Here is a 15562-nt window from a genome sequence, read left to right as displayed (position 1 = left end):
ACCATGCTGAAGGAGAGGCTCGATCACTTCTGCTCTTTACTCTTCTCTTCCCCCCCATTATTTTTAAATAAACTGTACCTTATTTCCATGAAATTTCTTCTCTCAGATCAGTCGGTGTGGCCCTCCAGAGAAGCAGGAGGGAGGGAGGACGATCTTTTTGAACAGGCAGCCCCTAACTGTCTGGATAAATACCGGTTTTAGTTTCAGTTGCTATTTCAGTGAGACCACCTCTCATGAAAGCGTTTGCACACTGGGAAGTGTACCCCTCGAGCGTTTTTCTGAATAGACTGTTTCCTAGAGAGAGAAATCAAAAGCAAATAGTTTTTCTTTGATAACTCTTTCAGTTGCGCGGTTCAGTATAATGACTACATGAAGTATATTAGCAAATGATCGTGAGATGTCACTGCTGCAGTGCCTGTGAAGTGTATAAATCAACAGATGAAAAATGATCCCTCCAGTGAGAAGCACCAAAATATATAACAGTGATTTTTTAAAAAATTCTTTTTATATCAACTAATCTGATGGTAGCTGACTTTAATGAACTAACACAGCCAAACATCTTCAACCAGTTCATGGTTGCAAAAACAGTAATTTGTTTATGCTTTCTGTAAATATGAATTCAAAGGTATTAATTGAATTGTTGAAATCATACAGCAGCTTTCAACACATTTATTTTAGCTTTGAAAAAGCCTCCTCCTCAGGTGTGCTTAATATTTCCAACATTCCCTTGAAGAATGTTACGTCTTTCTTTTCAGTATGGTTGCTGAATAATAACTTTGATTGGATATTGATAGCAACATTCCAATAGAGATACAATAACATAGTCAAGTATTTTCCTGTTCAAATTCTTCTTGTACAGGCAGGTTTCAAGGTGTAATTGCCTAATTTCTAGTGAAATTCAGTGGACTTGTATGCTTTATTCTGCTAAACTAAGCTGAAAATCTGATTTAGGGATAAAGTAATTTGTCGGCTATCACATAAATATCTGGCTCGGGAATATGAGCTAAACCTAAATATCCCAGTGTCAGTTTTTAGACATAAAACTTTTTCTTTGGGTTCAAAAGGGAGCTGAGCCATGCTTCTGAATTGTCCTTCAGAGTTTTCATTATACTAGTTTACCTGTGAATTGGGGGAAATACTAATTTCTCTCCTCCATTGGTTTTAAAAGGCTTTGCAGTTTTACTAAAGGTGAATACCTAATTTTAACTGCAAAATGCCAGTGAAGTTGAAGGTTTCATGAGTGTCTTAAGCCAATTTAAGACCTTGTTACTGAATGAGACTGCCAGGAGGCTTGGATATTCTACGGTGTGCACTCGTGTTGTCCGCCAAAGCCACAGTGGCACAGACTTGCGGGAACAGCCAAAGTAGACACAGCGGAGAAACTTTGTGAGCATTTGGCCGAGTTCCCCAGCTTCTTGTTCTTTCCATTTCTTTCTTCCCCTTTCTCTAGCCTTCCCCTCTTTGGATGTAGATCATAATCCACTCTCCAGAGGGTCTGTAAATACCAGAAATGACAGAGTTCTTACTCCGTTCATTATGTGTCTTCAGTCCCACAGCTGGGGGTATTGCACGTGGGAGAGGTTCCCTGTGACCTGAAGTGGCAGAGAACTGGGTCCAATTGTAAGCCCATTACAAGCATAAGGAAAATTCCCCTTACACTGGTCAGTTTTAAGAGTCAGCTTATCAGGTTGCTGACTCATCTCATTTGAACGATACTTTTACCTTGAGAGGTTGGACTGGATGATCCTTGTGGTCCCTTCCAACCTGGTATTCTATGATGATTCTGTGATGTCTTTATTTTATCTCCACTGGTCCTCCCATTCCATAGGTAATGAAGGCCTTGGCTGCGGAGTGATCTGATTTGTCACCCAAAATTTTGGGCATTTAAATGTAAGCAATATATTCTTTTTTTTTTCCCCCTTGGAAAATTCAAAGTAAGTTTGAAGAACTTGTTTAAGCTAGAAAGACCAGAGCTTGTAGGTTAGGAAGTTCCAGCTGTAGGATACCCATAATTTGTCCCTTTTATGAGCATGAGCTAGGACCTTTGTAGTCTTTCAGAGTATCTCCCTCCCCAGGACACCTGTCTTGTTCATAATCTGAGTAGTGGTCTAAATATGGAGCTAATTGTAATTGTAAATCAGTCTTGCATCTCTCAAAAAGTGTTCTTCACTGTAATCTCATTTCTTATGCTATATTTTAATAAAGAACCTATTGTAAACTGAAATGTTCTTGAGCTCAGCAATATAATTTCATTAGTGCTGGGTTCAGATAACAGTCTTGAAAATGAGGTTCCAGACACTAACAGAATCTTTTAGGTTTCCCAGAAGTTTCCAATGACAGAAGGGTTGCCCTAATTTGTCTAGGGGGATCTGTGTAGGTAGATAATGATTCAGACACCCTGTAAATTCTGAAAATACATGTTTTTTTACTCCCATGCTGTTGCTTGTGTAGGAAACTACTGGCTACACCGATCTCCACCCTCATGCTATGTCTACTTTATCTTAGGCTAGGCGTCATTCTAGATCCCTTAGTATGGCCATTTCAGGGCAAATTTGCCACTTTGAAACTGTTTACTTAAGATCACCGGGTTAAATCTTTGTCATCCCATCTGTGCCCCTCCTGCTTCTCTGCTTAACAGGAACTGTTATATTCATCTCCATTTGAAATTTTGAAAGACCTGAAATAAGCAGCGAGTTGGTTTGCCTACCTAGGAAACCAGTCATTTGATACCACCTACTCCAGCCTGGAATGCAAGCTCCTCAGCACTTGTTATGCAAGGATAGGAATGGGCAAAATGCCTGGAATGTCGATGGCTCAAAATTAACTGGTTGTTTTCCCAGGAATATGTTAAATTGCCGTATCAGTGGGGACCTCAGTATTTAGCATTTGTCCAGATAGAAGAAGTCTTTTGCAGTGACTACACTGAAGAGGTAGTATCTTAAAAAATACCCAGTAGGAAGGAAAAATACGTTTGAAAAACAGAGGCTTCATAAAGGGTCCTAAATAATTTTTTTTCCCTTTAAATTGCTATCTATGCCAACCCATTGATTAAGTGGGTGTTTAAGGTAGATGAATATATGCACAGAGTCTGAAAACACAAAACAGCCACTTTTTTGTAACATACTAGCAAGTAAGCATGGCTGGTGTAGCACAGGTACAGAATCTGGCATGGAGAAGCGCAGTGAAACTGCTTATTTATGGATTTATTGTGTTTGGGAAGAAAAGCTTGTGTTGGCAGAAGACAAATTGCAATTATGGAACGTGCTTAAGAGGAATTTTTATTAAGTTTTGGCATAACTGAACATGATTCCTCAGATATTTTTCTCAGCTTTGAGCGACTGAGACCATAAAAGCCGTAGGGATAGTGAGTTTATCACTGGTAGCTTTGGGATAATTTACCATACACATTGAGTCCTCAGTGGAGAGCAAGCAACAAAATTCCCTGAAAACTTCAGTTGGCTTGCAGGAGCTACAGGTTGCAGAAGAGTGGCTCGCTGGAGCTGAAGTTCCCCTCCCAGCAGATGCCTGCGTTTTGTAGTGTTTAGAAAGTGCCCTTTTTTTTGCTTAAAGGGAAAACATGGAGACAAGAAGAGCTGGCTGAAATGCGAAGAGTGTCAAGGGAACCGAAGTAAATGCCTAACCAGATTTTGGAACTCTTCAGTGATACAAACCTTGTCTACAGGAGTGCTTTTCCCCTTAATAACAGTATAATTAAGTTACTGTACAACAACTTCCTACTTTCAGAGCATCAGCATAACAGAAATTGAGGGGGAAAAAGCAGACTTTAGACTGGAATGTCGTACAGAAAGGGAGTTACGTGCTCTCAGCAAGCTCAGGAGTCTACATTAAAGCCTCTTGTATTGAGGGTGGTGGTTTGCTCTACAGCCGAGCAGATTCAGTGGTTAACCAGTGTGGAAAGGGGGATCCCCCTTCCCCTCTTGCCTGCTGGTTCTCCTCTCTTCCTTGTTGCCTGCATTAGTGTTTATTTGCTCCTATAGGTAACCCCTTAACCAGCTCACCCTGCATGAGAAAAATGGCTGGCAAAATGGTTGTGAGTGTTAAAATGAAAGAGAGGGTCAGTCCTTAGTGATCTTATGAAACAGTCCAGAGGCTTCACCAGACACATCTCATCCTCTTTCATCCATGAGCTGGGCAAGAGCTTAGAAACACGGTCTCTCAAATACCTTGCCAATGCTCATCTGATTTACGCTCGCTTGCCAAGCTCTGATAACCCAGTTGTACCTGAATTCTGTAGTTCTCTTGAGAGGACCTTGAGTTCCCATTTGTTTCATTTGGCACCGAGCACTTGAAAGTCAAGCTGTGTCTGCCTTCGGGGCTGTTTACTGACTCTTCAACAGCATAGCAGCCTGGGCAGGGGAGAGGAGTGATCCTGACTCTGCTCGGTCTTCCTGGCCCTGACATTTGGTGGATGGGGTGAGGTGTTCTTCAGGAAGCTGCATCTGGAATTCATGCACAGCAGCTGAGGCATGAAGTGTGGAGACTGTACGTATCGATTCAAAATGGCGCTTTCAGGAGCTATTGGCAGGAAGTTGGTTATTAATGCAAGGAGGAGGAAATGGTATTGAAGGGCTTGATAAAGTATTTTAATTAAGACTAAAATGTAACGTAATACCCAAGTCCTTTACTTGCTGTAAGTGAAATCTAAGGGGAGGGGGAAATATATTTGACGAAACTCCCAGTAAAATTTGTATTCATATATGAATGCAGTCATTGTGACATGACTTGTATTGATATTTTATTTCCTTTCCCCTGATAATAAGATGACCAAATACTTTCCAGATGTCAGTCTGAAATAGACATTGCATGAGATTTTGTTTTCAGATGGGGAAAACCTTACTTTTGTCATGTGTATGCCTTTTATTTTTCCAAATGTGTTCTCACAATGTGGATCTTCTGTGGCTCTGCTGTTTGCTTGTTATGTGTTTTTACCTTGCTTTGTTTGTTGTTATCTTTTCTTTCTTACTAGATATTTTGGAAAAAAACAAAACCTTAAAATCTTAACTTACTGAAAGAATGAATGCATATCCGACTTTCATGGCTGGCTTTAAATGTGCTTTTATTTATTTAAAGAGTGGATCATCTTTTATGGTGCACTGAACTTTGAATGCTACCATTTCAAAGGGAAGATGAAACTGAGGTGTACAATTGCGCAACTGCGTTACAGTTCTTTAGTTTCAAGTGTTCAAAAATCAGAAGTACAGACTTTCTCTTAGTTACTTTTCATTTTCACTATAACATTCTAAAGTGCCTAAATTGGCCATTGTAAGACAAGCGTAAGTATCCAACAGTAAAAGAGAGAGGGTTTTTTCTGTTGTGCTTATATAGCTTGAGATTTTGCCAAAAGAAACATCCGTGAAATTTCTACCTTTAGTGTTTTTTGTAATAATTACGAGAGTTCAAAATTTGGCTTTTACAGAACATTTTCATAAAATACCAACTGTGGAATCGTTCTTACAACTGCTGTTTCAGATGGTGGTTCATCATATTGAGATAAAGGAAACCACTTTTGGCTGTAAAGTCTACTACTACAAAAAGAAAGAAAGAAGTTACCGTATTTAATTACTTGATTTGGTCATGGATCCATCTAAAACCACCTGTATTTTGTAACCAGGAAATCTTTTTTCCAGACTTACATTTTGGTTTTACTGACAGCTTATTTATTCTTAAAGTGTTGTTGTCGGTCAGGACTGCCTAATATTTTCAGCCCCTTGAATCATTCCCCTACTGAGGTGGGACATGACGATTTTGACCTGTTGTCACTACATAAGCATCTTCCCTTCTTCCCCTTCAACTTTTCATGGCACTTTTGAAACCCCAAGTTAAGATCTGATAGTGAAAGACTGAGCAATGAAAGGATGTTCAGCTTCACCAGTTGTACAGGCGGCAACCTCAGGAGCTCTAAAATATGAACTGTTTTACTACATAATGAGAAAGCTATGAAGACAGGTACTGTCTATGTGATAGATAAATGCAAGGTAGTTCTTGTACAGCTACACACTTAGAAACACTTGCAGCTCTGTAGTGTTAAAAAAAAACCCAAAACACCTCACAAAACAAACAAAAAACCCACCCCAAAAGGAGAAGCCAATAATCCTTCCAAACTCCTCTAAACATTTTTGTTTTAAAGTTATGAAGAAAAAAAAATAAATCACAGAAGTCAACAGGCTTCACCTTGTTATATTTTTCCTCCTAATTGTCTTCGTCTTTGTCTCTTCTGCATTTTGAAATTATATTTCTCCTCTTTTTAAAGAGTTTCAAATATACAGCAGCAGCTGGCCTTGCTAGACACGGAATCCTGGCCAGGAATGGCTGAAGCGGACAGGGACCGTCTTCAGCTCATCAAAGAGAAGGAGGCGCTTCTTCAGGAGCTGCAGCTTATCAGCCAGCAGAGGCGATCCCCCGAAGACATTGCACGTTTGGAGGAGGAAAAAAGACGCTTGGAGGATGAAATTCAACGGGCTCGAGCAACCTCTGCTCATGGGGCCACTGAAAGGTTTGGGAACTTAAATCTTCTTATCTACTGTAACATCCATTCAGGTAGTTTCAAACTGAAGAGTACATAGGGAAATTCACTGTGTTGAAGAAGAAAAAAATTGTTACTAGGGTAATTTGCTTTCAAAAAAGGAGGAATCTGCTCCTGACACTTAAATCGTGTCTGTCTGGAGTGATGTCAACTAGTTAGTTTTCCTTTAATTTATCTAAAAAGTCTGAATAGGAAGAAGACATGAGAACAGAATCACAAGAGATGCTTAGAATATGTCTGAGCGATACTGTCTGGTAATAGAGACCTGAATAATAGTACCTGGATAGTGAAAGATTTTTCCTTTATTTTGCGGTGGAGTAATCCTTTCCTATATTTGGGTTCTGCCTTATAACAGGAAAATTAAGCGCTTCACTTTCTTACTGCCTCTTGAATACAGTTTTTCCTTTTCATTTGCAATCTTAGCAGTTGGAGCACATCCCAACTCTAACATTCAGAGAACATAGTAAACAGAGGCATTCTTGAAAACCTAAATTAAATATCAAGTTAATATGTAAAAACAAACAACCCCTTCAAAATATTAATGGAAACACTGTGTTTATTTCAAAGTTGCAGTTTTTCCTACAGCCAATGCAATGGACAAAAACTTAACCTCTTCTTGTTACCATAGACTGCTTCCAGTGCAAGCGAGAAAGTACTTGCTCTTGTTTCCCAGTCTTGCTTCTCTTAAATAGATGATACGTAGGTGATACCCAGAAATGCCAGCTTTAAAATTTATAGAGAAGTGGTTTAGGGCTTTTTTTTTAACAACTGGACAGTACTTTTGCCCACTAAACTATTCGACGCAGGACAGCTTTCCTGGTTGTCCCTGCTGTTCTTCGGTGTTCTGAAACAGACCGAGGCATGAGTTAGTGGAAAAAAGATTTGATGCTTGAGGAAAACTGCGTGAGCCAGTGTTAATGTGATCTGTGTAAAGGTTAATGTTTACATAATTAAGATGCTTTTAAAATACTTAGAAGTGCTTTCCAATTTTGAGAACTTCAGTTCCTTTGAAAAGGGATTACTTTGGACAGTAAATTCAGGCAGTAAAGAGAAAATTCACAGCCAACCTAGAGTTCAGTGTTACATATTTTGCAGTTTTTGCAATATTGTTACATTGATTTTTCAGCTTAAACTGACAGAAAAGGGAGTTTACTTTACACTGCAGCGTAGTAAGTTTTATTTGCTGTTTTTGGGCTCTCGTGTTAGGCAGTGCATACTGTATTTTGGCAAGAAGGCCAAGCTGTTTTTCCATGTAGTTCGTGCTGTGGAAACCAGCGTTCCAGTGTGATACTTGATATTTGAAATGCTAGCAAAAAGTTGAGTAGAAGTTAGAATAATATTGAAGGGCACTCTGTTTGTGTATAACTAATTGGAGGAAAGCTTAACTATTAGTAACTCTAATTTATTTGTTTGGTTTAGGCTCAGGAATAACCAAAACCATTCCTAGTTCTGTTCTTCTGTTTCAAATTTCTCCTGATCACGAAGTACAAAGAAGTTTCCCCTTTAAAGAATACCCAGCCCTGTTCTGTTACTCAGTTTTAGAGGCACTGGATTATGCACAGATCAGAACTAACTGTAATTTGTGTGACATGCAGTGCATGTTGTTGTTTTTTAAAGTACATGGTGTGAATACTGCTCCTTACCCCTGCAAGCTTTTGAATCAGTTAAGTTTCTTGCTTCCATTTCTTGCCTTTTCTGTTGGTTCTTGTGTGCAAGTGCCTTTATCATGGAAGTTTAATTTTATATATAAATATCTGAGCCACAGCCCCCTTGCACCACTCAGTGAACCTGATCCGGGGTCCACAGAAGCAGGAGAAAAGCCTCAGCGCTGCCTGCGCTCAGGCGTGCGGCTGCTGCTGTGTGGTTGCAGTGAAGGGAGCCTCCCCGGGGCGCGGTGGGGTTGCTGGAGCTCAGCGCTGCAGCCCCTTGCCAGCGTATGGATTGATGGAGCTGCAGGCCAGAGGAGTTGAGAGATTTATGTTGTTACTGCTAACAAAGACATACTTTTTTTCATATCTTAACCATCCACAGTTCACTGAAACTAATGCTGCCATTTTGTTTTATCCATGACTCCCCCCCTTTTTGTTTATTTTCTTATTTTTTCAATATCCTATTCATTAACATGTTGAATTCTAGCAGCTGTCTTTGCAGTTGAGGAAGGTCTGAAGCAGTCAAATAAGTTTGATCTGCTTCTTCCAAGCTGTCTGTCAGAATCCAAATTTCCAGCCAACTTGTAAATGCAGGGCTGGAGCAGTAATCTTCCTGGACATGAAAATGTACAACACAAAAGCGATTATCACCCTGATCTTATTTTGAAGTTTGAGGTTCAAGATTGGGCTTGGAAAAAGAAAACACCAGGAATACTTATAATTCCAGATATAGGAAAAGAGTAAGTGTGATATCAATAGATAAAATCTAGTCTTTGAAGTTTTAGTGATCTCGAAATACAGAACTTAAGATGTCTTGTAAGTGTATGAGACCGACAGCATTATAGGTACATTCTAGTTGTGTTGTGGCAGTGGTACTGAGTAATTCAGCTGCTTCTTATTAGAACAGGCAAACAATAAGTGGCAGCAAGAGATTTTTGTCATAGCTTAGTATTCAAAATGCTGTAGCACCTGCTTAAATATAATGTTATATAAATGTACTCGAAACACCTAGAATTAGAGTTTAATATTGAGTTTTATGGTTACTGCTTAACAGAAGTCCTCCAGAATTTTTTTTATCTTTGAAAGTTGGCACTCTTAGCTTGCGTAATAGAGCTATTTGAAAGATTTATTTCCTGCCAAGGCCATGAAAGTCGTAGTAATTCTCTGTATTTTACTGGCATAATCAGGTTGATGCAAGGGAAAACAAAAACTTGTAGAGTCTGGTGTTTTTACCTAGGACGTGTTATGACTTTGCTAGTTGGTGTCACGTATTTTCAACATCATGACTCTTACATTGTGCCTCAGTAACTTTCCTTGTCTGGGAATTCTGCTGGAGTCTTGATTTTCATGTTCTCGCTGGAGTTTCTATCGGTGCATATGAGCTGTGTGGAGTAAAACTTTTCATTAAACAGTGAAACTTCTTTTTATATTTCAAACTGCAGTGCAATGATACTTTTCTGTACTTGGAAAGCTCCTAGCACATCTTGAGCACTGGCGTAATGAAGAAAAATAGTAATGTATGTCTGTTTAATTATAGGATACTGTTACAGGAAAAGAGAAATTGTTTGCTTATGCAACTAGAGGAAGCTACACGTTTAACCTCATATTTACACTCCCAGTTAAAAAGGTGAGTTATGCAAAACCAGCAGGTTTTGAAGTAGAGAAGCATATTAATAATCTATAAAGTTTACCTTTAAATATGTATTTATGTATGTGTGCTAAGTATAAATTTAGTAAAAAATAATTTCACGATTTGATCTATAGAATGTGATGATTTGGATGGAGTTGTATAAATAGTATTAGTGATGGCTATTTGGGCTGTGCTATTATGTTTATTTGGGAATTTTAGATATTATTTTTTGAAAAGAAGATATATACTTAAAACCTATTGTAATATTGTTACTGTTTTACTAATATGAAGATAACATTCTTGTAAGCTCTATGAGGTTTAATATTCTGATACTTTCTCCAAAGGAGGGGGTTTTGATCCCTGGTGAGATGACAGAAGTTTGCCATTTAAATATGAGAATGTGCTAAGACCCACACAGAAGCCCAGGATGTTTTGCATATTCACACTCACAGCTGCCTTTTTAGATGCAGCTCTTGGGGATTCCTTAGCTCAACACCACACCAACATCAAAAGCTCAGTTCCTGCTGTGTCTCACTTCATCTCTCTTCGTCACTTAGATTTTTCTCTCCGTGACTGTCTGAGAGTGGCAAGAGGAACTGGAATAGGATTCATCCTAAAGCCTTTTTTATTTTGCACTGGAAAAACTTGTGAGGGTGAGGCTTACACAGCAGTTTGTTAGGACTTTCCAAATCCCTTTTCACTTCTTCTCCCTGATACATTTATGACCCATCATTAATGTCAGTTCAAGCTGGATCATGATACCCTTCCTGGCTTCATATTTGAGTCCATTGATCTAGATCCTGCTGGATTCTGGCCTCTTTTCTTCCAGATGATGTCTGTTTACACACTGAAGGAAAGAGTAGACTTGTCCTGTGGACGCTTTGTCTTCAGTCACGTGCTCCTGATTCGGTTGTCACTTGCGCTGTTCCATTCACAGCTGTGCTTGAGATCAGGGCAAGAGACACCAGCTAGACCTTAAAATGCCAAATCATCTCTCCGAGTCACTGCACTGAATACATGTAAAATTGCTTGTGTAATCTGGATTGACGTTTTTATGTCTGCACTGGTGTTTCTCATTATATCTGACAAGGCCCTTGTTTTGTTATCTCTTTCTTTGCCTGCCGTAGCCTGTCAGCTAGCACCCTCACCATGTCCTCTGGCAGCAGCAGGGGATCCCTGGCCTCCAGTCGAGGATCCTTGGCCTCCAGCCGAGGCTCCCTCAGCTCGGTCAGCTTTACGGACATCTATGGCCTTCCACAGTACGACAAATCAGACAGCGTTACAGACTACGGACAGCATTTGCGCTTTGACATCATTCCCTTCGAGTCGCTCACAAAGGATGTGCCGTACGCTGATGCCATTGGACACTCAAACTTCAATAAGCAGCGGAGGTCTCTGGATACCCCACAGTCCCTGGCGTCCCTGTCATCGCGGTCCTCCTTGTCATCGTTGTCCCCTCCAAGCTCGCCCCTGGACACCCCGTTTCTCTCTGCATCTCGAGATTCTCCCTTGGCCCAGATGTCAGAAGGTTTTGAGGAGATGGCAAGTGTAGGAGCCCTGGAAATGCTCAGGGCTCAGACCGCAGCGCTGGGTGACGATGATATGCAAGGACCGAGTTCATCTCAGATGTCCGCTTACCCTGTGGACGCTGAAGGGCTGAGAGAAATGGGACCACAGCTGACTGCTGTCCAAACTGGTGGAGGTGAGTTTCTGGGCATTATTGTTTTGTTGCATTATCATAGAAAATGTCACACTGACCTAAACATACGAGCGCAGTAGAGATTCTTCCTCAGTTTGGCTTATTTTAAATCCATCAGTCAAAAATTACATGGTAGATGCAACAACAAAAAAACCCCAAAACCTTCAAACTTCAGATATAGAGTGAAGAGGTGAGAGAGTAGAGAAATCCTCGTAAATAGATCTTAAAATAGCGATGAATTGGATGGAAGAAAAGGAGTGGAATATGGACTTTGGAGTGTAGCGCATCAAGGAATAAATGTTTTTGTCTTGGATTGGGAATTAGTAAAAATATGTGGTTTAGTTAAGTCTGAGGCCCCTGGCTGTGCCCGTGTTGCCATTATTCTGATAATTTAAAGCCACACAAACCCAGTGGGGGGGGGGGACGACCCCAAAAAACAAATACAAAACCAGTTATGGATGCTGCCGACAGTGGTTGAAGGCTGGCTGACTCCATGCTGAACTCACACACACCTCAGAGCAGGTTCCCATGTTCGAGTTCTGCAATGGAGCAGAAGCCACAGCGTTGAGTGCGTGGTGCACCGTGCTCATGAGTAGAGCGCTTTGTCAGCCAAGGAGCACGTTTTGTTGGGGGTGTGTGAGAAGTTAAGCATCCAACTTGAGTGCTTGTCTTGGGGAACCTGTGCGCTGTGATCGCAGAGGAGCGATGGGCGCAGCTACTGCGGCACACGTACGGTTGGATTTTCTTTTGCTGCTTGACTGTGAAGTTGATGGACTTTGCTTTCACTTGCATTGGTGGAAGCTGCTGAGGCTCTACAGATGAGAAACATAAATTAAAGAGATCGAAGAGGAAACAGAAACCTTTTTAAAAAACAAAACATAAATACCTGAACGTACAGGAACGTGAAAAATAAAATGAAGAACTGCTGTTAAAATGAAGAATATTCCTTCATGATGACTTTTTTTGTGTGTTGGCCAAGCATGTACTGCTAATAAAAATCATACCAGTAGAGAAGGGCTTTTAGAAAATATTTTTAATATTAAAGACTGTAATTCCCCTCCCATTTCTATATCCAGAATTCTGTGCTACCAGTTACGTAGAATGTTGCATTCAGAACTTAGGATATCAAGAGTAATTTGAAATATATCCAGAAGAATGTATAATTTTGTCCTACCAAATTCTTACTTGTCAAGTGATGATGAGAAGGAACATTGACAGTATCTAAGGAAAAGCCTTCGGCTTTTTATTTCAAAAAATAAAATGTCACCAGTATGCTGAAAAGCCTGTATTGTTCAAACAGCATTTGAGTCTAGACTCACCTGCTTTCCTTAACACAGCTAGTAGTGCCAGAAGATACTGCTGCAGAAGTTACGTTTACTAGATGGAAACATTTCTAGTGTCCATATTGCAGCATTCAGACCAAAATAAACAGCATTCCAGAGCCCAGCATGTAAGCTTCTGCTTAAATTCGTACCATGAAGAGGCTTCCTGAGGCTTTCTTTAAACCTCAGCTCAGCCCACAGCGTGTCTTCACCCATCGTGGTAAGTGAAACTATGTTAGTAGTTCATTTATAGCTCCTCTGTGTTTCCTAGAAATGAAGGCCTGGTCTGAGGGCCTAGGAAGCAATAGGATGAGGGTCACATTCCCGCTTTGGTTTTCCTTTTCTCCCTTCTCTGTCACGTTTCTGCAGATTTCACATTTCTCTGAAAACCTCTGGCGGATCAGGCCTGTGGTCCCTGCTGGCACTGCGGCCTTGTCCGGCTCCAGCTCCTAGGCCGGGGGTTGCAGCTTTGCTCTGTGTACAACACAGTGCTCTGTGTTGCTTTTTGAGGAAGAATGTATGGTTGAAAAGTAAAAGGCTGTCTCTTTTGATATTTTTTAAAAGTTATTTTAATTTTAAAGCAATTGCTTAAGAAAAATTTGTTTAACCTCTCTGATTTTTGGCTGGAGTCATGACTACTTGGAGTTCAGCACTCAATTGCAATGCAATTGTTTACAAGCAGCAGTTGGAAATTTCTAAATTAATTTGATTTTATACTCTTTTCTTGATGAACTTGATGGAGAATCAAGCCTGTATATCGCATTTTGGGAACCCTCAGATATTGAGGGGGGTTTGGTTTTCCCTAAGGTACTTGTGCAGTGTGCTTTGCTGCTGCCACCCAATGGTCTGGTAGCAGAATGCAACACTGGAAAACCAGTATCAACTCGGACAAATCTTTTGCCTGTTCCTTCACTAGACAAAAATATGAGGTAATTTTTGCAAATTCCAGGGGCTGGGAGGGTTACCACTGATTAAACTGCACGTACTTGGCACTGAAGCAGCACCTGAACAAGTTCAAGGAGTTCTTCAGGAACTGCAGTATTGATGTTCAGTTGCTGCTCTGCTGTTTTCTTGCTCTGCAGCTGTTTCAGGGACATACTGTGAAACACGTTACCATGTGTCCATGGAGGGAATACACCTGAGAGGTTAAATTCTTCTTACTTATAAAGCTGGGAGTGGGAGGAAACATGTTAATAAAATATTGGGCTTTAATATCTTCACTATATCTTCTTCTATCCTGAAATAATCTTTCAAGTTCTAAGTTTTCTTCAGTTCCTAAATAATCTCTTATTTTCAAAATATTGTCGTAGATCTAAAAGATGATTTATTGTTGTGTGCTTTTCATTTTGTCTTGTTTCTCATGCGGCACAGCAGAAAAATTCACTGTAAGTGAACCTGAAATGACTTATTGTGCTGTTTTTGCCTGTAATTCCCAGCGTGTTTTTCTGTGTGAAGTGTTGGTTTTTTGGTTGGTTTTTTGTTTCTTTTTCTTATTTTTTTGTGTTGCATGTGAAGAAGCAGGAGATTTTGCTACATTTGATTTTGTTTGATGATGTGCTGTATCTGTTTAATCATTATGGCATACTTTAATGTTTTGCTATGTCAACTAAACAATGTATTCATGGCTGTAGTCAAATTCCTGGAAAAAGTGTTCTGCGAGCTTCAGCTTTATTATATCATAGTAATGCCTGACAGCATCATGGTAGGTGAGGTCTGTTTGTGTCTCTGATTTAGCTTTTATGAGAGTGTTTGACTCTTATTAGTGCATTTTGAGCTCCTGTGTGGTATTTGTAGTCTCCTAAGTTTTGAAACATGCTTTAGATCTATTTATGTCTTTTTTAGCTAATGAAATCTTGGACACTAGAATTTACTTCAAAGTTCACTTTTTCAACTAGTGACACCTGAGAATATCCTTTTAACCAGGGCTGTCTTATCTTTGCCAAGCTTTGGCACTCAGTAGTTATGGAAATCCATAGATATTGTTCACTGATTTTGTTCTTTAAATAAGAAAAGGAAAGGTAATTGTCTATCTTAGAAAATTTCTTTTTAAACAGTTCTTCAGATTCCAGCGTTGGAAGGTCTGTTCTGTAACCTGCGCTAAACCTTGTTCTGTTTAAACCAGAATTTGATGTTTCTTTCTTTTTGACCAATTTTTCCTGCCTTTTTTTTTTCCTTTTTATTTTCTAGTCAAGAGCATGTTCTGGTGTTTGCATCTCTCCCAAATTCTCTGGGATTGTCCAGATGTTATTGGTCGCTCTCGTGGCCTGCAGGCAATGGGTGAATCGTTGTCAAGTTACAACATTGTTGTAACACATCAGTTTTTCATGATGTTACACTGTTGCTTCAGACCAGTTTTTCCTTTCAGACAAATTGTGAACAGAAATCTCAAAGGAGAGAGCCCATGAGGTCTTTTGTCTCCTACATCTGTGCAAAGTGTTCACAAAGAAGGGGTGAGCCAAAGGCTTACTTCCAAAAAGAAGTCATTATAATGTAACTTGTTGGGATTAGTTCATAAATTACAGAAGCACTTTTGTACAAAAATTATACACTATTGTGAAGTTCATCCTTTTTCCAGTGATGTAAAATTACTGGGAAATTTTGATACTAAAAAACATCCTTATAGACTGTGAGTCTTGATTCTGCATAAATACCCAGTGACAGCACTGGTGGAGGTGAGCTCACTAAATTAAAAGTTCTTAAAAACAGAATACAATGGAA

The 15562-nt window shown here is 39.8% G+C and overlaps 1 protein-coding gene across 1 annotated transcript in view; it reads left to right on the top strand.

The window, feature by feature from the left end:
• WWC3 (WWC family member 3) overlaps window positions 1-15562 on the top strand; it is a 63394-nt gene that overhangs the window by 26060 nt on the left and 21772 nt on the right. Inside the window, exons 8-10 of the mRNA XM_010186852.1 lie at window positions 6272-6514; window positions 9731-9820; window positions 10951-11525. Of these exons, the coding sequence (XP_010185154.1) occupies window positions 6272-6514; window positions 9731-9820; window positions 10951-11525 (908 nt within the window). The remainder of the gene's footprint in view (window positions 1-6271; window positions 6515-9730; window positions 9821-10950; window positions 11526-15562) is intronic.

Source organism: Mesitornis unicolor, unplaced genomic scaffold (assembly GCF_000695765.1).
Source record: "Mesitornis unicolor isolate BGI_N332 unplaced genomic scaffold, ASM69576v1 scaffold13136, whole genome shotgun sequence".
NCBI lineage: Eukaryota > Metazoa > Chordata > Aves > Mesitornithiformes > Mesitornithidae > Mesitornis > Mesitornis unicolor.
Note: the sequence above shows the minus strand (reverse complement) of the source record. Positions and strands in the feature narration are given on the sequence as shown.